The sequence below is a fragment of the Protomyctophum parallelum genome, assembly GCF_964188405.1.
Source record: "Protomyctophum parallelum genome assembly, chromosome: 10".
Classification (NCBI taxonomy): Eukaryota; Metazoa; Chordata; class Actinopteri; order Myctophiformes; family Myctophidae; genus Protomyctophum; species Protomyctophum parallelum.
The window spans coordinates 33,097,662-33,119,645 of NC_139704.1; the positions used below are offsets into that span (position 1 = coordinate 33,097,662).

At 44.7% G+C, this 21,984-nt stretch overlaps 1 protein-coding gene across 1 annotated transcript in view; it reads left to right on the forward strand.

Annotated features, from left to right (window-relative positions):
* Positions 1-21,984, forward strand: part of atrnl1a (attractin-like 1a) — a 452,296-nt gene that overhangs the window by 65,282 nt on the left and 365,030 nt on the right. Inside the window, exons 2-6 of the mRNA XM_083775478.1 lie at positions 1,178-1,261; positions 1,728-1,841; positions 7,762-7,896; positions 13,344-13,564; positions 20,568-20,742. Of these exons, the coding sequence (XP_083631604.1) occupies positions 1,178-1,261; positions 1,728-1,841; positions 7,762-7,896; positions 13,344-13,564; positions 20,568-20,742 (729 nt within the window). The remainder of the gene's footprint in view (positions 1-1,177; positions 1,262-1,727; positions 1,842-7,761; positions 7,897-13,343; positions 13,565-20,567; positions 20,743-21,984) is intronic.

A 21,984-nucleotide genomic window follows, 5' to 3' on the forward strand; every position in this document is an offset into this window, starting at 1 on the left:
GCATCCATCAGTGGGAAGCATGACTGCATTCCATGTGTGGTGATGATGCATGGTTAACCCATTTTGGTGTTAGCATCATGTCATGCTTTAGCTATTGAAAAATAGCAGATCTACAAGCTCATAGCGCGCCACCGAGTGGCGCGCTACGAGCTTGTAGGTCTGCTATTTTTGAAAAATGTTAAGACATTTTTAGAATCTGATCTCAGGTCAGAATGGGTTAATAATGAAACTGTCAGGATGTAATAGACATTTTTAGAATCTGATCTCGGGTCAGAATGGGTTAACCGTTTCCGTCCGTAGGACGTCGCCATGCGTCCGAGGGGTCCCAATAACCGACGCGTCCACATACCCATACGACGTCTGTAGACGTCCTATAGTGCATCCTCAATGATACCGGGGCGAGAGAGGAATATTCGGAACTTTTTCCCTTTTTTCTTATTTGTCAGTTCGCCTTTCGGCTATACCGTATGCTATACGCTCCGCAGTCGTGTTAGCTTACCGTCCACTTAGCTGTTAGCGCGGCGGAAAGAATGACTCGTCTCTCCTAATCCCGGGTCGCTCTCCGTGGTTATGAACGGATCGACATTGCCGGCGCTTCATTTCCGCTCCTCATCCGTCTCTCCCGCAAAAATATGAACGCTTTTTGGATCATATATATCGTATAAATTAAAACGATAGCAATGTAAGCTATAGCAATGTAAAGCACACTTATTTAGCGGATCGTTTCCGGGTCGTGGGTTTCAGAGTAAAAGTGTCCGTGTCTTTCCGGCAAACCCCAGAGCTCCTATTTTGAAGGACGTCCTGGCACTGATTGTGTGAAATAATCTATGATGAATGATTGTGTGTACTTGTTAACCCATTCTGACCTGAGATCAGATTCTAAAAATGTCAGTCGTTCTTCGATTTTTCAAAAATAGCAGACCTACAAGCTCATAGCGCGCCACCGAGTGGCGCGCTATGAGCTTGTAGGTCTGCTATTTTTCAATAGCTAAAGCACGACATGATGCCAACACCAAAATGGGTTCCCGTTCCGAATGGGTTAAGGTTCCTGTCCCTGTCACCAAGCTTACAGTACCAAGGGCGAGCGTTGTCACTGAATATACCAATAATCCCCCCATCCTCCCTCTCTCTCTCTCTCTCTCTCTCTCTCTCTCTCTCTCTCTCTCTCTCTCTCTAGGTTAACGGAGCTGTCAGGCGCTCTGACAGATGGTCCAATCAACTATAAGTACAAGACCAAGTGTACCTGGCTGATAGAGGGATAGTGAGTATCTCTGTCCCCCCCCCCCTCTCCTCATCGACACGAGGAAGCAATTTATATATATATATATATATATATATATATATATTACTTCTCCTTGAAGATATATATATTATATATAACTTCAAGGAGAACTAAGTGATATACTTTTGGCTGGGTCCCACTTGACTCTGTAACTATACAAACATCTGTGGTTGCAAGACAGCAAAAAATGCCCAGAACAGAACAAACACAGCACTTGTATTCCGTAAATAAAATGAAGTGTGTGTGTGTGTGTGTGTGTGTGTGTGTGTGTGTGTGTGTGTGTGTGTGTGTGTGTGTGTGTGTGTGTGTGTGTGTGTGTGTGTGTGTGTGTGTGTGTCCATTAACATCAATCGTTGTCTCTACACCACTGACACATGACGTGAACATTATGCTCTCTCTCTCTCTGTCTCTCTCTCTCTCTCTCTCTCTCTGTCTCCCTCTACAGTCCTAACGCGGTGCTTCGGCTCCGCTTCAATCACTTCGCTACAGAATGCAGCTGGGACCACATGTACGTCTACGACGGAGACTCCATTTACGCTCCGCTGTTGGCTGCCTTCAGGTGAGTGCGGTCGGTGTCTATAGCAAGAGATACAGTAGCAGCGGGTTCTATAATAGGGCCACTATATTGAAAGTGTTCTTTTACGCGTCTCCATGCTTGTCTGGTTTGTTCACACAACCTCTCGAGACAAGTCGAAGCTGGAAAGAGTATATAGCACGTCGCGCCATCCAAAAAAACCATTGGACTTACACTTTCCTCACTCTATACTCCACCAGAATAATGCTATAATCATAGCAGACAACTCCCATCCTGCACATCACCTCTTCAATCTCCTCCCATCAGGCAGGAGATATATAGAAGCATCAGGAGCTCGACGTCTCGCTTCAGAGATGGCACGTATTACCTCGTAGCCATTAGACATCTGAACTTGACTCATTAGTTGGGCTGATGTATGTATGTATGTAGCAATATGCATATACTGTAGCACTTTAACCCATTTTGGGGGCGGGAGCCCATTTTGGTGTTAGCATTACGTTGTGCTTTAGCTATTGAAAAATAGCAGATCTACAAGCTCATAGCGCGCCACTCGAACACCACTGTATGTTGTGCTTTAGCTATTGAAAAATAACAGATCTACAAGCTCATAGCGCGCCACCGAGTGGCGCGCTACGAGCTTGTAGGTCTGCTATTTTAAAAAAAATCGAAGAACGACTGACATAGAAACATAGCTTTTTCAGAAAACTGTCATTTTCCAACAGACATTTTTAGAATCTGATCTCAGGTCAGAATGGGTTAAAATAACTGAATGTAATCCCTATGCTGCTGGTTTTTGTAGTGTATTGTCTCTCTTGTTTCTGTATCTACAGTATGGTTGTCTGTGTATGTTGAGTATGAACCAAGACAAATTCCTATCAACTTGTTGACGTGGCAATAAAATGATTGAATCTTGAATCTCAGCAGGGGAGCTTCAGGGGGGCGACAGATAGGAAGGTGAACATCGCTTTAGCAGGTTTCCACCACACCAACCATCATTTCTCCAGCACGTTCCTCTGCCCGTTTGCCTACATAATACACTGCCAGCCTTCACGTTCCTCTGCCCGTTTGCCTACATAACATAATACACTGCCAGCCTTCACGTTCCTCTGCCCGTTTGCCTACATAATACACTGCCAGCCTTCACGTTCCTCTGCCCGTTTGCCTACATAACACACTGCCAGCCTTCACGTTCCTCTGCCCGTTTGCCTACATAATACACTGCCAGCCTTCCTCTGCCCGTTTGCCTTCATAATACACTGCCAGCCTTCACGTTCCTCTGCCCGTTTGCCTTCATAATACACTGCCAGCCTTCACGTTCCTCTGCCCGTTTGCCTTCATAATACACTGCCAGCCTTCACGTTCCTCTGCCCGTTTGCCTACATAATACACTGCCAGCCTTCCTCTGCCCGTTTGCCTTCATAATACACTGCCAGCCTTCACGTTCCTCTGCCCGTTTGCCTTCATAATACACTGCCAGCCTTCCTCTGCCCGTTTGCCTTCACACTATGCCACACTATGGCTGCGCACACAGTTGCTGCGGCTCAGTGCTCTCCCGGTCGGTGCTTTGTATGGCTTGTTGTGTATTTGTTGTTTGTTCTATGTACTTTTTGTGAAGCGTACAACACCTACAGCCGGCAGGATCTCCTTAGGATAGGAGTTTGCCACAAGCGGAATGTTACAGCCGAGTTTCACCGCTTGCACAACACACCGGCGGACATCGCAAGGAGCCCCGGCTCGGTATGGTTTACTATCCCCGCCGGGAGGAGGCGAAGGCGGCGCGGAGAGAGGAGGCAGAAGCGGGGCTGCAGAGCTGGCGCGCTAGTCAGGCTACGGAGGCAGCCGCTCAAACCACCGCTTCCCAGCCTTTTTATCACAAACGCCAGATCCCTCGCTAACAAGATGGATGAATTGAGGCTACAGACTTCAGCGAATAAAACCGTGAAGGACTGTTGCATCATGTTGATCACGGAAACTTGGCTTCACTCACTCATACCGGACTCTGCTATCGAGCTGACAGGCTACACCGCACAGCGTCATGACAGGACGGAGAACTCGGGTAAAAGCAAAGGAGGGGGGCTCTGTATGTACGTCAATAACAACTGGTGTACAAATACAGTGATTGTAGATAGTCACTGCTGCCCGAACCTGGAGTATGTGACTGTGAAATGCAGACCCTTTTACTTGCCGAGAGAGTTTACCGTTGTCATGACGACGGCTGTTTACATTCCACCGGATGCTAATGCTAGCTTGGCTATCGGACAGTTACATGGCAGCATTAGCAGCCAGATGAGCAGACATCCTGACGCTGTACACATCGTAGCGGGGGACTTTAACCAGGCGGATTTGAAAGCAGCACTCCCCAAATTCCACCAGCATGTTAAATGTGCTACGAGAGGAGCTAACACTCTGGACAAGGTCTACTCTAACATCAAACTTGGCTACAGGGCAAAACAACTACCGCACCTGGGCAAGTCTGACCATATGTCCCTGCTTTTAATTCCTGCATATGCCCCCCTAAGGAAAACTGCCCCCACCATCACAAAAACTGTCAAAACTTGGCCTGAGGATGCCTCTGAGCAGCTGCAGGACTGCTTCGACAGGACCAACTGGGAGGTTTTTGAACACCAGGACCTGAATGTGTTCACAGACAGTGTTCTGTGCTATATAAAACATTGCACAGACAATGTCACAGTGGACAAACGCATCCGGGTCTACCCCAACCAGAAGCCCTGGATGACCCGGGAGGTCCAGCGGCTGCTGAAGGAGAGGGACACCGCCTTCAGGTCTGAGGGTAGGGCTAACTACAGCGCAGCCCGAACGAACCTGAGGAGAGGCATCAGAGAGGCCAAGGCTGACTACAGGAGGAAGATCGAGGACCATCTGGACAGCAACAACAGCAGGCAGGTGTGGCAGGGAGTCCAGCAGCTTACCAACTACAGGACTACCATCGGAGCTGTCGAGGGTGACGTCTCGTTGGCAGAGGAGCTAAACACCTTCTTTGCCCGCTTCGAGGCAGAGCCACCGGAGGCAGCAACGTCACACCCCACGGTCCACAGCAGCTTCACCTTCACAGTGGAGGAGCACGAGGTGAGGCGCACGCTGCGGGCCATCAACCCGAGGAAGGCTGCAGGTCCTGACGGCGTCACTGGACGTGTACTGAAGGACTGCGCGGACCAGCTGGCTGGGGTCTTCACCAAGATCTTCAACCAGTCCCTCGCCCAGTCCACTGTCCCACTCTGTCTGAAATCCTCCACCATAGTCCCCCTGCCCAAGAAGCGCAACATCTCCAGTCTAAATGACTACCGGCCAGTCGCACTCACACCAGTGGTGATGAAGTGCTTTGAGAAGCTGGTCCGGGGTCACATCACTCCTGCCCCGTGGCTTTGACCCCCACCAGTTCGCTTACAGGGCAAATAGATCCACAGAGGACGCCGTGGCCACAGCCCTCCATGCTGCACTGTCCCACCTGGAGCAGCAGGGGAGCTACGCGCGGATGCTCTTTGTGGACTTTAGCTCTGCTTTCAACACCATCCTCCCCCACAGACTGGTGGATGTTCTGGGGGAACTGGGTTTTCCACACAACACCTGCATGTGGATTAAAAGCTTCCTGTCTGGTCGCAGTCAGAGGGTGAGAGTGGGACAGCACATGTCTACGTCCCTCAGCCTCAGTACCGGCTCCCCACAGGGCTGTGTGCTGAGTCCGCTGCTCTACACCCTCTACACACACCAATGCACCCCCGCCCACCGTTTGCCTACATAATACACTGCCAGCCTTCCTCTGCCCGTTTGCCTACATAATACACTGCCAGCCTTCGCCATCACTGCAGTTCACCAACGATACATACTGGAAGCAGACCTCGTTCGCCTATCTCTTTCTGATGAATTCATCGATATGTTAATTATTTATGTAAAGGCCTGGACAGAGTCCGTTTTGTTCCTTGCGTGGGGGCGGAGTCCACCGGACAAAAAAAAACGCAAGCTTATTTTATACATATATAGTCTTACCGGTCTTTTATAATCTTTAATGTGCAAGCATCTACTCGCCCACTAGATGGCAGCTGTGACACCCCCTGGCCCCCTGCATTTGGTCTATTTTATTACATGCGAATGCGATGCGTCAAAATATGTTTAGATTGTATAAACTTTATTTTTTTGTTATGAGTTGAGATGTAGTTATAACTGTATATAATGAGTTTTACGCTATATCATCGATCGAAGTATAGGCTATATAAATACCACTGCCGATCCACAAGCTCACACCACCACGCTTGCAAGCTGGGAACTTGTTTATTCTAATTGAATTGACCCAGTTTTGCGTCTTTTGTTAGTGCAATTAACCCATTCTGAACGGGAACCCATTTTGGTGTTAGCATCATGTTATGCTTTAGCTACTGAAAAATAGCAGATCTACAAGCTCATAGCGCGCCACCGAGTGGAGGGCTACGAGCTTGTAGGTCTGCTTTTTTTTTTGAAAAATCGAAGAACGACTGACATTTTTAGAATCTGATCTCAGGTCAGAATGGGTTAATCAGACCCAGTGTGTGTCCAGTGGAAACCTCGTATGAATCTGATCTCAGGTCAGAATGGGTTGATCATTGCGTTCACACGGGGCAGATTGCAGTCTACCATTCATTGTCAAAGGAAGCCGCTAGTGGATGACCATCGGCAACGGAAAACAGGGTTTGTTGGTCGCGTCTGTAAACGGTCAAATTGTCGCCAAATGGAAGCATATAGGATTAGGACACACACACACTCTCTCCACTGTAATTCCGCCGGGTTCTCGTCTGAAAAGCAGGGCTGGACTGGGTCAAAAGGGGGCTAACATTTGGCCCAAAAACATATTAACCCATTCTGACCTGAGATCAGATTCTAAAAATGTCTGTTTGAAAATGACAGTTTTCTGAAAAAGCTTATGTTTCTATGTCAGTCGTTCTGCGATTTTTCAAAAATAGCAGACCTACAAGCTCGTAGCGCGCCACTCGGTGGCGCGCTATGAGCTTGTAGATCTGCTATTTTTCAATAGCTAAAGCATAACATGATGCCAACACCAAAATGGGTTCACGTTCAGAATGGGTTAAAGCAATGGGGGCGGCCCATTCATTGGGCGGCCCACTGCAGCCCACTGGACATAACGTCAGTCCATAAGTAAATGAGGTCAAATTTGGCCAGGATTCTCCTATAAACAATAAGATGTCTACACACTTGAGTAATACCAGCTCAGTGGCCTTGTGGTTAGAGTGTCCGCCCTGAGACTGGGAGGTCGGGGTTCAATTCCCGGCCTGGGTCATTCTACCAAAGACTCTAAAAAAATGGGACCCAGTGCCTCCCTGCTTGACACTCAGCATCAAGGGTTGGATTGGGGGGTACAAGTCCCTGTGACATACAGTAGTTGGTGTACATCCAGCTGCCTCACGCTACAGAAACAGGAGATAGGCTCCTGCCCCCTATGGGGCCCCGTGGCTCGGCAAGGCTTACTTACTTGAGTAATACAGTATGTTATTGTTAACAATAAATAGTCCCATTTCATACATAACTGAGGTTAAGCGCTACAAATGGCTAACAGCTGTCGGGGCACAAAAAAAAAACTGTATAGCTGCAATGGAAAAAAGCTTTTGTTGTCATTCATTATAGGACCACCACGGTACAGTGTATACACAATGTATTGCATTTATCAATTTACCCTCACGTCAAAAGACAAGACCACGAGCCAACAATAAAAAACAAAAACGACTGGAATCCCATGCATAAACACCACATTGTATCATTTTGTGTCCAAAGCTAATCGGTGTCGTATGTATAATGGGGGTGTACTGTACGATTCCTGTAACGGCGCCTCGTCTACAGTATAGTGATCCATTAAATATACTCTGCTGAGAAATATTGTTTCGGCTCTGTCTCTTTCCTGTCTCTCGCTTTATTATCCTCTCTCTCTGTGTCTTCCTAGTGGTCTAGTGGTTCCAGAGACGCGGGGGGGAGGTAACGAGACAGTTCCAGAAGTAGTGGCGACGTCTGGCTACGCTCTGCTCCACTTCTTCAGCGACGCGGCCTACAACCTGACCGGCTTCGACGTAGCCTTCTCGTATGTCTCTCCTCTCTCTCTCTCTCTCTCTGCCCTCCCTCGCTTTGACGTGTCTCTCTCTATTTCTCTGCCCTCTCTCTCTCTCTCTCTCTCTCTCTCTCTCTCTCTCTCTCTCTCTCTCTCTCCTCTTGATCTCTCCCCCCCCCCCCTCTCGCTGTCTCTCCCTTTTCCTCCCTCTCCCTTTCTCTGTCCTCTCGCCCTTATTTCCTGTCTCCAGACTCCTCTGCCTTGCTTCAGCTCGCTCGACAGACCACACGCACGCACGCGCGCACACGCGTGCACACACACACACACACACACACACACACACACACACACACACACACACACACACACACACACACACACACACACACGCGCACAGACAAACGCAGTCGGAAGCCTCGCCTCCACAGATTTCTCCCTGTCACACAAACAGTAACAATATTACTGCAGTAACAGGTGGATGGTGCGGCCAGTCGTTCATTCAGTGTGTGTGTGTGTGTGTGTGTGTGTGTGTGTGTGTGTGTGTGTGTGTGTGTGTGTGTGTGTGTGTGTGTGTGTGTGTGTGTGTGTGTGTGTGTGTGTGTGTGTGTGTGTGTGTGTGTGTGTGTGTGTGTGTCGGGAGGTACTTTAGCAAAGCCTCAAGGCTAAGGCTGTCAAACACACACACACACACACACACACACACACACACACACACACGTGCGCGCACACGCACACACAACATAAAAGACAAGCACACGTAAGGGGGTGATAAAGGCTTGGGTTGTCATGACGACCCTCGTGTTGTCGCCGCAAACCTGTTTTAATGAAGACTGCACATAATGTCCTTCACTTCCACCCCCCGATTCTCTCCATCCCTCTCTCTCTCTCCATCCCTCTCTCTCCCTCTCTCTCTCTCTCTCTGTCTGTCTCTCTGTCTGCCCATCCCTCCGTCTCCGTCCCTCTCTCTGTCCTCTATCCATCCCTCTCTCTGTCCCTCTCTGTTTATCCCTAACCCATTCTGAACGGGAACCCATTTTGGTGTTAGCATCATGTTATGCTTTAGCTATTGAAAGATAGCAGATCTACAAGGTCATAGCGCGCCACGAGCTTGTAGGTCTGCTATTTTTGAAAAATCGAAGAACGACTGACATTTTTAGAATCTGATCTCGGGTCAGAATGGGTTAATCAGACCAGTGTGTGTCCAGTGGAAACCTCGTATGAATCTGATCTCAGGTCAGAATGGGTTAACTACTTATCCCTCCATCTATGTCACTCTCTATCCCTTTATATCTATCCCTCCATCGCTCTCTCTCTCTCTCTCTATCCCTCCTGTCAGTCCATCTCCCTGCTCCTCCACAACCCAACATTTTGTTTTGAGTGGTGCAGGCCACTCCAAGGAACAGCAATGTCCGTCCCTCCCTGTGTGTCCGACCCTATGTTTAGGGTACCACTAGGGGCAAAAGTGGCGCTGTTGTGCTAGAAACAGAGCGAGAGAGAAAATATAGTGTTGCACTGCTGTTAATTACAATGTGGAGAGAGAGAGAGAGGGAAACTTTGCTAGAAAACTTTTTTTCTTTTCTTTTTTCGACGTCAGGCCTGAATGGGTTAAGAGGAAAAGGACGTGTACAGGCATACAGAGATGCAAATAAAACATAATTCTGATTGTGGCTTGCCTCCTTGCCTCATTTTTAACCCATTCTGACCTGAGATCAGATTCTAAAAATGTCTTCGAAATCCTGACAGTTTTCTGAAAAAGCTATGTTTCTATGTCAGTCGTTCTTTGATTTTTCTAAAATAGCAGACCTACAAGCTAGCGCGCCACCGAGTGGCGCGCTACGAGCTTGTAGGTCTGCTATTTTTCAATAGCTAAAGCATAACATGATACCAACACCAAAAGGGGTTCCCGCCCAAAATGGGTTTTAAATCCTACCCCCGCCACCCCTGCACCAACCACCATTGACAAAGAAAAAGGGAAAATAATAATACTAATAATTAACAATAACGATAACTTTTTTTTTTTAATTAACAACAAATAAAAAATAATAAAAATAAAAATAGTCCCTCCCAACCCACCCCGTCATATAGGCCTGAAAAGAAATCATTGCAAAGATTTCAACAAAGACCAAAAATAAAGGGATTATATAAATATAATTTTAGATTATGTTAGTTAGATTATGTAATGCTATAGTTATATAGTAGAGTTCCTAACTAAAGAAGATGGTTCCAGCTGTCTATTGTTTTATAGGTTGCACCATTTAAGCCATTTTGGGGCGGGAACCCCTTTTGGTGTTTTAAACATTATATGTTATACTTTAGCCATTGCAAAATAGCAGATCTACAAGCTCATAGTGCGGCACAGAGTGCCGCACTATGAGCTTGTATAGGTCTGCTATTTTGAAAAAATCGTGAAAGTGTGCCTCAAATCTTTGAATATTATTACAGAGTTTCAGTTTTTAACTCAAATCTTTGAATATATATTATTACAGAGTTTCAGTTTTTAACTCAAATCTTTGAATATATATTATTACAGAGTTTCAGTTTTTAACTCAAATCTTTGAATATATATTATTACAGAGTTTCAGTTTTTAACTCAAATCTTTGAATATATATTATTACAGAGTTTCAGTTTTTAACTCAAATCTTTGAATATATATTATTACAGAGTTTCAGTTTTTAACTCAAATCTTTGAATATATATTATTACAGAGTGAACATTTTAACTCAAATCTTTGCTTCTGGGGGAGGTCCCTGGGACAACATATGTTCAGATGGGGGGGGGGGGGGGAGACATATTAAATTTGTGGGGTCCTTGACATGAAACATTGAGCACCACTGATATAGAAACATGAGGTTTTTCAGGGGGAAATAAATGACATTTTAAAAACCCTAAATGGGTTAATCTAGCTCAATTTCTTTTATTTTTCGACGTCAGGCCTAAATGGGTTAAATAACCCCGATGAGGATTTTCAGACCCAGCCCTACGTCCATCAGTCATCTATGTTCTGCCCTCTATCACTCTCATTATCTATCACTATATGCATCCATTCTGTCCCTTGATTCTGCCTATCATAGCCCTTATTCCTCCCTCTAGTGTGCGTCAACCTGTCTGTCCTTCCCTCCATATCTCTTCTCCTGCACCCCCCCCCCCCCCCCTCTCTCTCTCTCTCTCGTCCAGTGGAAACCTCGTATGAATCTGATCTCAGGTCAGAATGGGTTAAAACCTCTCCCTAAAGCATGTAGCCACATCTACCAAAGGAGCCGCAGACGACGTTTTCGGCCTGTCTCTCAGCTTCTTTTCCGGGTTGGTGGATGGAAATTAAGCTCCACCCACCCCCCCCCCCCCGGCGGCTGACTGACTGCCGCGGTAGGAGAGCGTTTCCGGGAATCTGTCCGTCAGCCGCGGCGGGGGTGGAGCTTATTTTTCCATCCACCAGCTGTCTAAAAAACTCGGAAATGACGTAAAAAACACAGCTTCTTCTGTCGGCGGGCTGTCGGCTCAGGTGGTGGAAACCCTGTATCTCTTCCCGAATCTGCATGCTTTCCGTCCTTCTCTCTCTCTCTCCCTCAACTCCCAAGAGACTCTGGGCTGTGTTTTGCGTGTCTTATCTGACCTGAGATCAGATTCTAAAAAATGTCAGTCGTTCTTCGATTTTTCAAAAAATAGCAGACCTACAAGCTCGTATCGCGCCACTCGGTGGCGTGCTATGAGCTTGTAGACCTGGAGGAGGTGTGGATCAATGCCATTTGGCTATTCTGAGTGGCCAAAGAGCATTGACCACGCACGCCTCCAGGTCTTAAGTTATAAGTAATAAGACCTGGTACTTAAGACACGCAAAATGCAGCCCTTTATCTCCTCATCACTCTTTACCCTGAAGAACGGTGTGTAGTTGCTGCCTATTACATTGGCTATATGAGCTGCATGTGACTTCCTTCTTTTGAAATATGCCGACTCCCGTTAGAAATAAGCCCGTGCCCATAATGTCAACCTAATGTCAGCAATGTTTGTCATTGTACTTTTTCATCATCTTTCATGATTCAATAATTGGTCTCCCCCTGGTAATTGTTGTTTCTTCAAAGCTAAACTTTGTCTTCTTCTTATCGTCCTTTAACACGTTTCATGTGAATTGTAATGCAACCACATTAAGGAGGCCGGTGGCATTCCGGTCTCACGCACCCCGAAAATAGCCAATCTACAAACTCACAGCACGTTGCAGCGCATTGCGTTGTGCGCTTGTAGATCGGCTGTTTTCCGGTGTGCAACACCGATGCTCAACTGGGTCTAATCTAATCAGCCTTTGGATCAGCTATAGCTTTTTGGTGGCATGAATTGGCACTTCAAGAGCTGCTACATTCAGACAGCCGTCTTTTTGTTTCAGCGTGGCTGATGGAAATGCATCTAATTCACTTCCCCACCACCCCCCCCCCCCCCTTTTTGCGCTATATGTGAAAATAGCTTCAAATTCTTTCCACAGTTGTGTGGAAACTGGCAGCCTCTTCCATTTGTGACTCGGCTATCCTCTAACCATTGATAGTTGGCATCTCTTCCTATTCCAAACAAACACACACGCACAAATGCACACACACACGCACACACACACACACACACACACACACACACACACGCACGCACGCACGCGCACTCACGCACTCACTCACCACGTTGCCCAGGGCCATCCTATATAGCAATAGCTATAGCCTGAAGGCCTCTCTATGTAAATACAACATTGTGTGTTCAAGTCAGGTTCCTGGCTGCCACCCCCCCTGGTTCTATATATCCCCGCAACCCTGCAGTCAATCAAGCCTGAACGTCGACGTCCACACATGGTGCAGAAATGCCATAGCATAATCTTTATGGAAATGCTCCTTCTCTCTCTCTCTCTCTCTCTCTCTCTCTCTTAACCCTCTAAGACCCAGCGTTGCTTTTTAGCAACAATTTTATTTTATTTAATTACTTTTTTTTTTTTTTTTTCAGTTATTTTTTCACCTAAACGTCATCAGTGATGTTCATTGCAATGCCATTTCAATGCCATTGGTCATGATATTTGCATATAAATACCCCCCACAGAGGCTGAAATTCACACAAATAAAAAATGTCTGGACTGAATTTTGAACATTTTTTAACCTAAGACTTTTGACCTTTACCCTAATAAAAGTAGGTAAAATAATTGTAATATATGTTTTTTTGTGATCATTAGAATGTCTAGAACGTGTTTTATTCATTATTGTGAAAGATATCCCCAAAATGTAAATTATTAATTTATTATATTATTATTATATAATTATTATAAATTTTTCATCAAACTTTATTTTTTTATTTATTTTTAACATATTTATTAGTCTTAGTCCTAGTAGTACAAATAGCAGTAAGGTTGAAATCTATTTTTTGCAAGTATAAATTAATGAGGGTGTTAGAGGGCTAATCCCCCATTCTCTCGCCTTGTTTCGGCTCCGTCCCCCCCCCCCCGTCCCCCCCCCTGCAGGATAAACTCGTGTCCCAACAACTGTTCGGGCCGCGGTAGATGCAGCGGCGGCGCCAACGCGGCGGTGTCCGGCCTCCGCGTGTACTGCGAGTGCGACGACTACTGGAAGGGCGAGGCCTGCGACGTCCCGTACTGCCGCGGCGACTGTGGCAGCCCGGCGGGCCGCGGCTACTGCGACCTGACCGGAGAGAAGCTCTGCGTCTGCAACGACAGCTGGCAAGGTATTTAACGGCATGCAGCGGGCCACAGGGTTTACCCATTCTGACCTGAGATCAGATTCTAAAAAAAATGTCTTCTACACATCCTGACTGTTTTCTGAAAAAGCTATGTTTCTATATGTCAGTCGTTCTTCGATAATGAAAATAAATAGCAGACCTACAAGCTCGTAGCGCGCCACTCGGTGGCGCGCTACGAGCTTGTAGATCTGCTGTTTTTCAATAGCTAAAGCATAACGTAGTGCTATAACACCAAAAGGGGTTCCCGGCCAAAAATGGGTTAAATGGGAATTATGGACCCGGCAGGATAGAAATTTAATCAGGGAGATTAAACACGGCGCAGATCGGGATAAAAGCCACCGTTATTGATATAGAACCTGTAGGGCTTTTTGCCGGGGGGGTACTGCGCCCTGGGTGCGTTTTCGCATTTTTAATTCACTCATTAATTGATTATTAATCATTAATATGTCAAATCGAGCTTTGTTAAGACCTCCATATTATTATGGTCAATGCCTGTGTGAAAAGTGGGAGTGATGGGTGCAGGCGGTGAGGAGCTACGGAAGTGTTTCTGACAGACAGACGGACACACATTCAGACAGACATTGTCAGAATTATAGTATGAATTTTGGGTGTCCTTGACATGAATATGTTTGAGAACCACTGACATATAGAAACATGGGTTTTTCAGAAAAACTGTCAGGATTTAGAAGGCATTTGTAGAGTCAGGTTAATTACAGTAAGACAGCTCGGACTGACTGAGTTCTGAAAGAGTAGCGCAGCATGTGATCATCAGTTATTTATCGTCTCTCGAGTCTCTACCAATGTTGGCCAAGCTATCTTGTAGAGTTAATTAACCAGTTACATTAACCCATTCTGACCTGAGATCAGATTCTAAAAATGTCAGTCGTTCTTCGATTTTTCAAAAATAGCAGACCTACAAGCTCGTAGCGCGCCACTCGGTGGCGCGCTATGAGCTTGTAGATCTGCTATTTTTCAATAGCTAAAGCATAACATGATGCTAACACCAAAATGGGTTCCCGTTCAGAATGGGTTAAAGTAAGCTTCACTACATTGAACCTTAGCTCTCCAGAGAAATATAGCAAGCAGGCTATACGGCAACATGGAAAAGGGACTAGTTTACTAGATATTGTTTTCTTCTTTTTTCAAGTTAGTTTTTGATTGATGTAATACTTTATTAGTCACAAAATGTACAGCATTGTGCTGTGACTAAGACATTGAGGCTAAAAGGATAACACAAAAAAGTCCTATTTTTTTTCTATTGTGGTTCTACTGTATGTACTCAATTCATCAACATTAACACAATAATGCATGTCGTCAACAAACACCATGTGGCCCCTATTTTACTAATAGATTTTCATACATATTAGACACGTTGGAAGCTTGTAGATTGGCTATTTGAACTACTACTAACAACGAAAAGAGGCATTTGTAGAATCGTTCCCAGGTCAAAAGTGGTTAAGCCATTAGAAAATAGCAGATCTACAAGCTCACAATGTGTCGGCATTGTGACTGGCTATGTTCGAAAGATTTTTATACATTTGAAAACTTTTAATGGGAATTTTTTTGGGTACTTCAAGTACATTTTGATGCCAATACCTTTGTACTTTTTCTCAAGTACATTTTGAATTCTGGACTTTTACTTGTAACAGAGTAGTTCTACATTGCAGTAATGATACTTTTACTTGAGTAAAACAACGGGGTACTTTTTTCCACCACTGAACTAAACCAGTGAATCATTCCAGCAGCTGTTGCAGTGTTAGTTGTGCCCTGCTATTGCTAGATGGTGTAGCACTGCCCCCTCCTGGATGCATGTACAAACAGCACAGAAGCGTGTCCTTTTAGATGATGGGATATTAAAAAGACAGGTGTAACAGAACGGGAGACCTGGCTTGGCCAGCCTCATAGCGGGGATTCACTGAAGATGCCTCCCCGCATATTAACCCATTCTGACCTGAGATCAGATTCCAACGCACAGAAGAATTGTGGTTCTTTAGCCCATTTTGACCTGAGATCAGATTCTAAAAAATGTCTTCTAAATCCTGAGTTTAAAAAAATAGCAGACCTACAAGCTCGTAGCGCGCCACTCGGTGGCGCGCTATGAGCTTGTAGATCTGCTATTTTTAAATAGCTAAAGCACGACATGATGCTAACACCAAAACGGGTTAAGGAATCTTCAGTGAATCCCCATTATGAGGCTGGCCAAGCCAGGCTAATATACCACCATGCATCCAGAGCACTATTATGCAATGTGTGGTAGTTGTGGTACTAAGCATTTTAAGTAGTATAAAGTACAGCAGCCTTAACAGAAAGATTGGGTATTGGGGAAAAAAAATGACGTTATGTATCGTTCACTGCTTTGTCTCAACCATTACTCTATGGCTCTGGTCTCAGCCACCGAGGTAGATATTTTGACATTCGTTTTTATTTTATTTTTTTATGTTTTTTTACTACTGTTGGAGCAGCCATGAACTACACAGGTTCATCCCGATGTTCTGGGGCATCTTTGTAATGTTAGTGTTAGTAAAAAGCAGGTGAAAGAGTAACGTTTGAGGCAGACTAACATCAGTCACTCTGCCGTTCACTGTAGTAGAAGGAGGTGCGGGTTTAAACCGCACATATGTCGTCTCTGCCTACAGGAAATACGTTGCCTGCGACCATGAGACCCGTTTCTGAATGGGTCTATAATACCACCATGTGCCTCCAGAGCACAGAAACAATGCAATGTTGTGGTCAACCTATATACCATCAAACAAAGCCACGGTCAGTGGTGGTAAAATTACTCAAATGTTTTACTTAACCCATTCTGACCTGAGATCAGATTCTAAAAATGTCTTCTATGTCAGTCGCTCTTCGATTTAAAAAAAAAAGGCAGACCTACAAGCTCGTAGCGCGCCACTCGGTGGCGCGCTACGAGCTTGTAGGTCTGCTATTTTTCAAATAGATCATGTGTACATTCAGTACTGTGTCGTATCAACTTGACACATTTGGTTTACATTTAGATAGTGTATCAGTGCAGACTTCAAATAAACTTCAGATAAACTGTTAACTGCTGTAAACATATACATGCATTCCAACACACGCAGTGTCTATACATCTGACTCCACAGTGTCCAATTAATGTTTTCTGTTTTATCATGAATTAAACAGCGATGGATTCATGGAGGAGTATTGAACATGCATACTAGCCAGATGGCCATGTCAGCTTTGCAGTATGTCAGATTACCACTACGGCGTAGAATCTATAGGAACTGAAATGTAAACCCCGACAGGGGTCAGATAGGAGAGCGATAAACCCAGATTAACCAGCGCTAATGTAAGGCAAAACCAGTCTAGCTCGAAAGACCTAATGATGTTGATTTCCCTTTGATGTCTAATCACACGGTGATTTACTCCGTGCTTGAGTTACAAATGGAAGGTAACACAGAGGGGTTTTTTTTTCTTTCTTTTTTTGGTGTTAGCATCATGTTATGCTTTAGATATTGAAAAATAGCAGATCTACAAGCTCATAGCGTGCCACCGAGTGGCGCGCTACGAGCTTGTAGGTCTGCTATTTTTGAAAAATCGAAGAACGACTGACATTTTTAGAATCTGATCTCAGGTCAGAATGGAATGGTGTTAATCGGACCAGTGTGTGTCCAGTGGAAACCTCGTATGAATCTGATCTCAGGTCAGAATGGGTTAAGTTTATAGGGTCAATATAAGTAAAATAATATAGCCTTTCCACAGGAGTATCTTTTTATATTTTTCCAAAAAGAATACAAACGGCCAATAGCATATTACAAAGTTATCCCCCTCACTGGTGAAAATTCCGGGAGGAAAAACAGGCAAGCACCGGGGTGAGTTGTCCAGTATTCTTACTATTAAGGACCGTAAGGACTTGAGCAGTATTCTGAATCCTCTGCACCCGTCTGATTGGTTTAAGGAGGCCTGTAAAGACACCGTCAAGTAGTCTACTGAAGATGAACGCATGGACGCGTCTTTCTAAATCCGTGCTGAGACAGAAGTCCTCTGGCTCTTTCAACTTTAAAGGTGTTATGACCTCAATTACACCCAAAAAACCTGAACTTTGAACATTCAGTGGATTTTCTGTGGTCTGAAGTTTTCTTTGGGGTTTTTTGGGCCTTTTGAGCTACAATGAAAACAGGCAACACAGTGAAACAGTGACATCTGCTGGCAAATCCCATTGACATATATGGGATTTGCAGTAAGTGATGTCACTTACTGCCGGCAAATCAGAGCACCTGTTGATGACAGATTACAGGAAATTGCAATGAGATTTGCTACACCACCAACATACCCATATGTACCTGTTAAAACACTCCACATTCACAACACCAGAGGGAGTGCAACAAACCATTTGCAATGTGTAACTTGAGGCCAAAATCAGGCCATGGAATATTTTCTAAAAGGCCTGTTGGCAGAATATCAAGACACGCAGGAGGAGGATTTCAGATGTCGTATGTCCTCCCGAGTTTTCATGATTGTTCAAATTAAATTGTGTATTAGATGTCTATGGTGGCTAAAAGTTCAGAGGCTACTGAAACAGGAAGGTTTGTTAGCTTATACGAGGATTGACAATGTAAAAGAACAAAAGGGGACCTTTGGTAATAAAATAAAAACAAAAGAAAATATTTTTGACATATTATATTTTCAATGTGAGAACACACCAAATGATTCAGTCAAGATGTAGTGGCGATTCCAGGGACTTGGCGATCTCACAACTCGTGTGATCAAATGTGACTTCAGAGCCAAACAGTCAGAGATGTCTATTGCCTGTAATAAGAAGGGGAAGTTAAAGAACCTTTAAAGATGCAGTGCCGTGATTTTTTTACACCCTAAAACAAGATCACCAGGTCTTATTGTTATATAAGGAGGTATCACTTTTTTCAAAAAAAGTGTACAGTATTTGTTAAAAAGTTGTTTTCAAGTGGGCACGCCCACCAGTTCATTAAGTATGCCTGGTTTGCCTGGTGGGTGGTGATCCACCTGAACTGAAGCCGCACCCACAGCTGTAGTTGTATGATAAAGGGGGAGGGGTTAGGGGAGGGGCTGATAGTGTGATGTCCCTATATTATATGTTTATTTCATTGGACCGTTTGACTGTCAATGGTTCAGCCTCCAGGAAGAAACCCTAAATACAAAGTTAATACACCATTGCACATAAAAACGACTCCAGGGTGTCTAATGAAGTACTGTCACCTCATAGATACATGAAAAATTGGAAAAATACTAAAAGTTGTGGCACCCCCTCTTTAAATATGCGTATCTCCATAGCAACACCTTGCTCACTTCCACTCTATGTTCTTTCACAGAAGAAACTAGACATTTTCTCTTTAAAACTACAAATGCAGTTCATGAAACGTTTGTGTGACATAAATGCATGGCTTCCATTTAACAACTGTCCCAAGATGTTTTCTGGTATCCTGATATCCTTGATGGTCTAATGGTTAAGACCCCACCTCTCTATTTACACATGACCCAAGTTGATCTAGTGCTGAATCCCACCAATGTCTCCCTGCCACTGTGGGGAGCAGACCACCCACTCTGTTAGGTAAAAAAAGAAATGTCAGCATAATGTGACTTGCCAAAACCAGTAGATGGCAGTGTGGTGCTTTGCTGGGCCATCGGTCCATGTAACCTCCAACAGATATCTCTAGTATGCCTTGTTTATACAATCAGAACTTACTGTATGTTGAGTGTAATAATGAAAGGGTAGGGTAAGTGATATTTTTGGGTTAAAACAAAGTGTTTTTTGTTAAAAGGTTAAACCTCTATATTCTGATAGTAATCATTGCTATATACTTCAGTAACAGCCACTCTTTCAAGCTATATTCAGTGATTTCACTTCATTCAAATATCACTTATTTTTTTGTTTTGTTGTGATAATCCTCCCTACTATAGAGTGTGCTGACCATATAAGCAGGAGTTCCTCCCTGTCCCCAGTTAACCCCTGGGGGTCAAAAAAGGTTTTGTTTCGTTTCGTTTTGGGCTAGGTGGCCCAGCCTTCATCCAATCAGGATAGAGAGGGGCCTTGCGCCAATCATGATCGAGCGGGGGCGTGCCTTGGTGTGCGGGCTGTTGGCCTGTCGCGTGTGTCGTCGTCCCCCCCCCCCCACTGTAGTGCGTGTGCATGTGCACATCTTGTGTCCTGGGGCAGACCGGGAGGGTTTTCCAAATCACTGAATGCTCCTTTAATAAACAGAAAATCATATTCAGGTGGGCTGCAAAATTCCAGCCAATCAGGAGAGAGTATCATATCAGCTTTATCTTTTATAGCCTTCCAGTTCCAATAATTTCTCTGCTCATTTATTTATCCCGACCTGAAAATGCATTTTCTGTAGAATAAAGCGCTGGAGAAACACATGCAGCGACTCTCCTCCGTTTACTGAAGGAACACGATAGCAATGAGTACTAACAGAATATAGAGATATTAAACACTTGTTTAAACAAAGACAATCACTTGGCCTACCTTTAACACGTACGTAGGCTGTGTGTCATTTGGAGATTCCACTGTCCAGCCCTATACAGTCAAGTAATCCGTTTTCATTTCACAGTGTATACAAATGGAACCAAAAGTGGACCTTCACGTTCCCATTTGTACACTCTCTGAGTGAAATGATACTATGCTCTCTCTCTCTCTCTCTCTCTCTCTCTCTCTCTCTCTCTCTCTCTCAATTCGTAAAAAAGCTGTCAAGATAGCAAACGACCCCTCTCATCCACTCTGCAGGGAGTTCGAACTACTTCCCTCTGGTAGACGGTACAAAGTACCAAAGGCTAACCGTAACATTTTAAAGAATTGTCTCGCTAGATTTGGTGTTCTTCCTATGATGTACTGTACTTGCCACTGTTGTCCTGCACTTATTTGCCATGAGAAAATAATTGTGTAAGTTGCTGTTGTTGTAACTAAAAATGTCTGGGTTTCCGAGGCTACTAACTAACTCTCTCTCTCTCTCTCTCTCTCTCTCTCTCTCTCTCTCTCCCTCCTCTAGGCCCAGATTGTTCTCTCTCGGTTCCGTCCACGGAGGCGTTCTGGATGCTGCCCGGCGTCAAGCCGTCGGCCCAGTCGTTGGGCCGCGCGTCACACAGAGCACTGTTGCACTCTGGCCTGATGTGGGTGGTGGGCGGCTACTCCTTCAACTACTCCAACTACAACATGCTCCTCAAGTAACCATACGTTTTATTCATACAGCGCCTTTATACTTTACAAGAACATAAAGTATAAAGGGCCTATGGTAGATAATACATGTCAGAGCATATCTAGTCTAGGAAAATTGGCCTCAGCTCCTGTGCAGCAGGGGCGTGGCCCAGTGCGTTGCGTTTCAAATGAAATGCGAATCAAAAGACAGGGGCGGGTTCCACATGGAGTGGGCGCTACATCTAAATAAGACGGAAGGGAAACAATTTCTCCTTGAGCGGTGGTGGCCTACTACAATTCAATTTGGAATTGGATTCCCTTCGGACTATTTTCATGGTATGCAGATTCTGAGCGCAACGTACTTCCCTCACAGGGATACGGTCCTTTTTTCCCAGAAGTCTTTCTCGCCCGCCTAGTGGCGAAAAATAAAACTTCTGGAAACTCAGATTAGAGCATATCATACTATATATATAATATAATAATAATACTATAATTCAGCCAATGTCTGTCTGTGTGTGTGTCAGTCTGTCTGTGTGTGTGTGTGTGTGTGTGTCAGTCTGTGTGTGTGTGTGTCAGTCTGTCTGTGTGTGTGTGTCAGTCTGTCTGTGTGTGTGTCAGTCTGTCTGTGTGTGTGTGTCAGTCTGTCTGTGTGTGTGTCAGAAACACTGTCATAGCTCCACACTGCCTGCACCAAATCACTCCCACTTTTCACACATAATTTACCATAATAATATGGAGGTCTTCACGAAGCCCTTTTTTCGATTTGACACATTAATGATTAATAATTAATTTATTAGTGAATAAAAAATGCACCTAGGGCGCAGTACAAATATCTCACAACGGGTAAGGGCTAGTGAACATAATTAACCCATTTAGGTCTGACGTCGAAATTAAAAGAAATGTCTTTGAAGTCCTGACAATTTTCTGAAAAACCGTATGTTTCTGTATCAGTGGTTTGATTTTTTCAAAAATAGCAGACCTACAAGCTAGATCTGCTATTTTTCAATAGCTAAAGCATAACATAATGCTAACACCAAAAGGGGTTCCCGCCAATGAGCGTGTACAGTACAGACAATACGATAACATGCGTATGCTGCTATAGGAATCTCTCACGTTGAACTTGAACCTTTTTGTAGATGGGCTTTATTTTAATCCTTATATCCTGTGGCCCATGTATAAAAAGTAATCTTCAAGAGAAAGGGCACACACACGTGGTAGCCAAAGTGCCAATGTTTTATTTTAAGACGCAGAGTCAAGCAAACAAAACGATT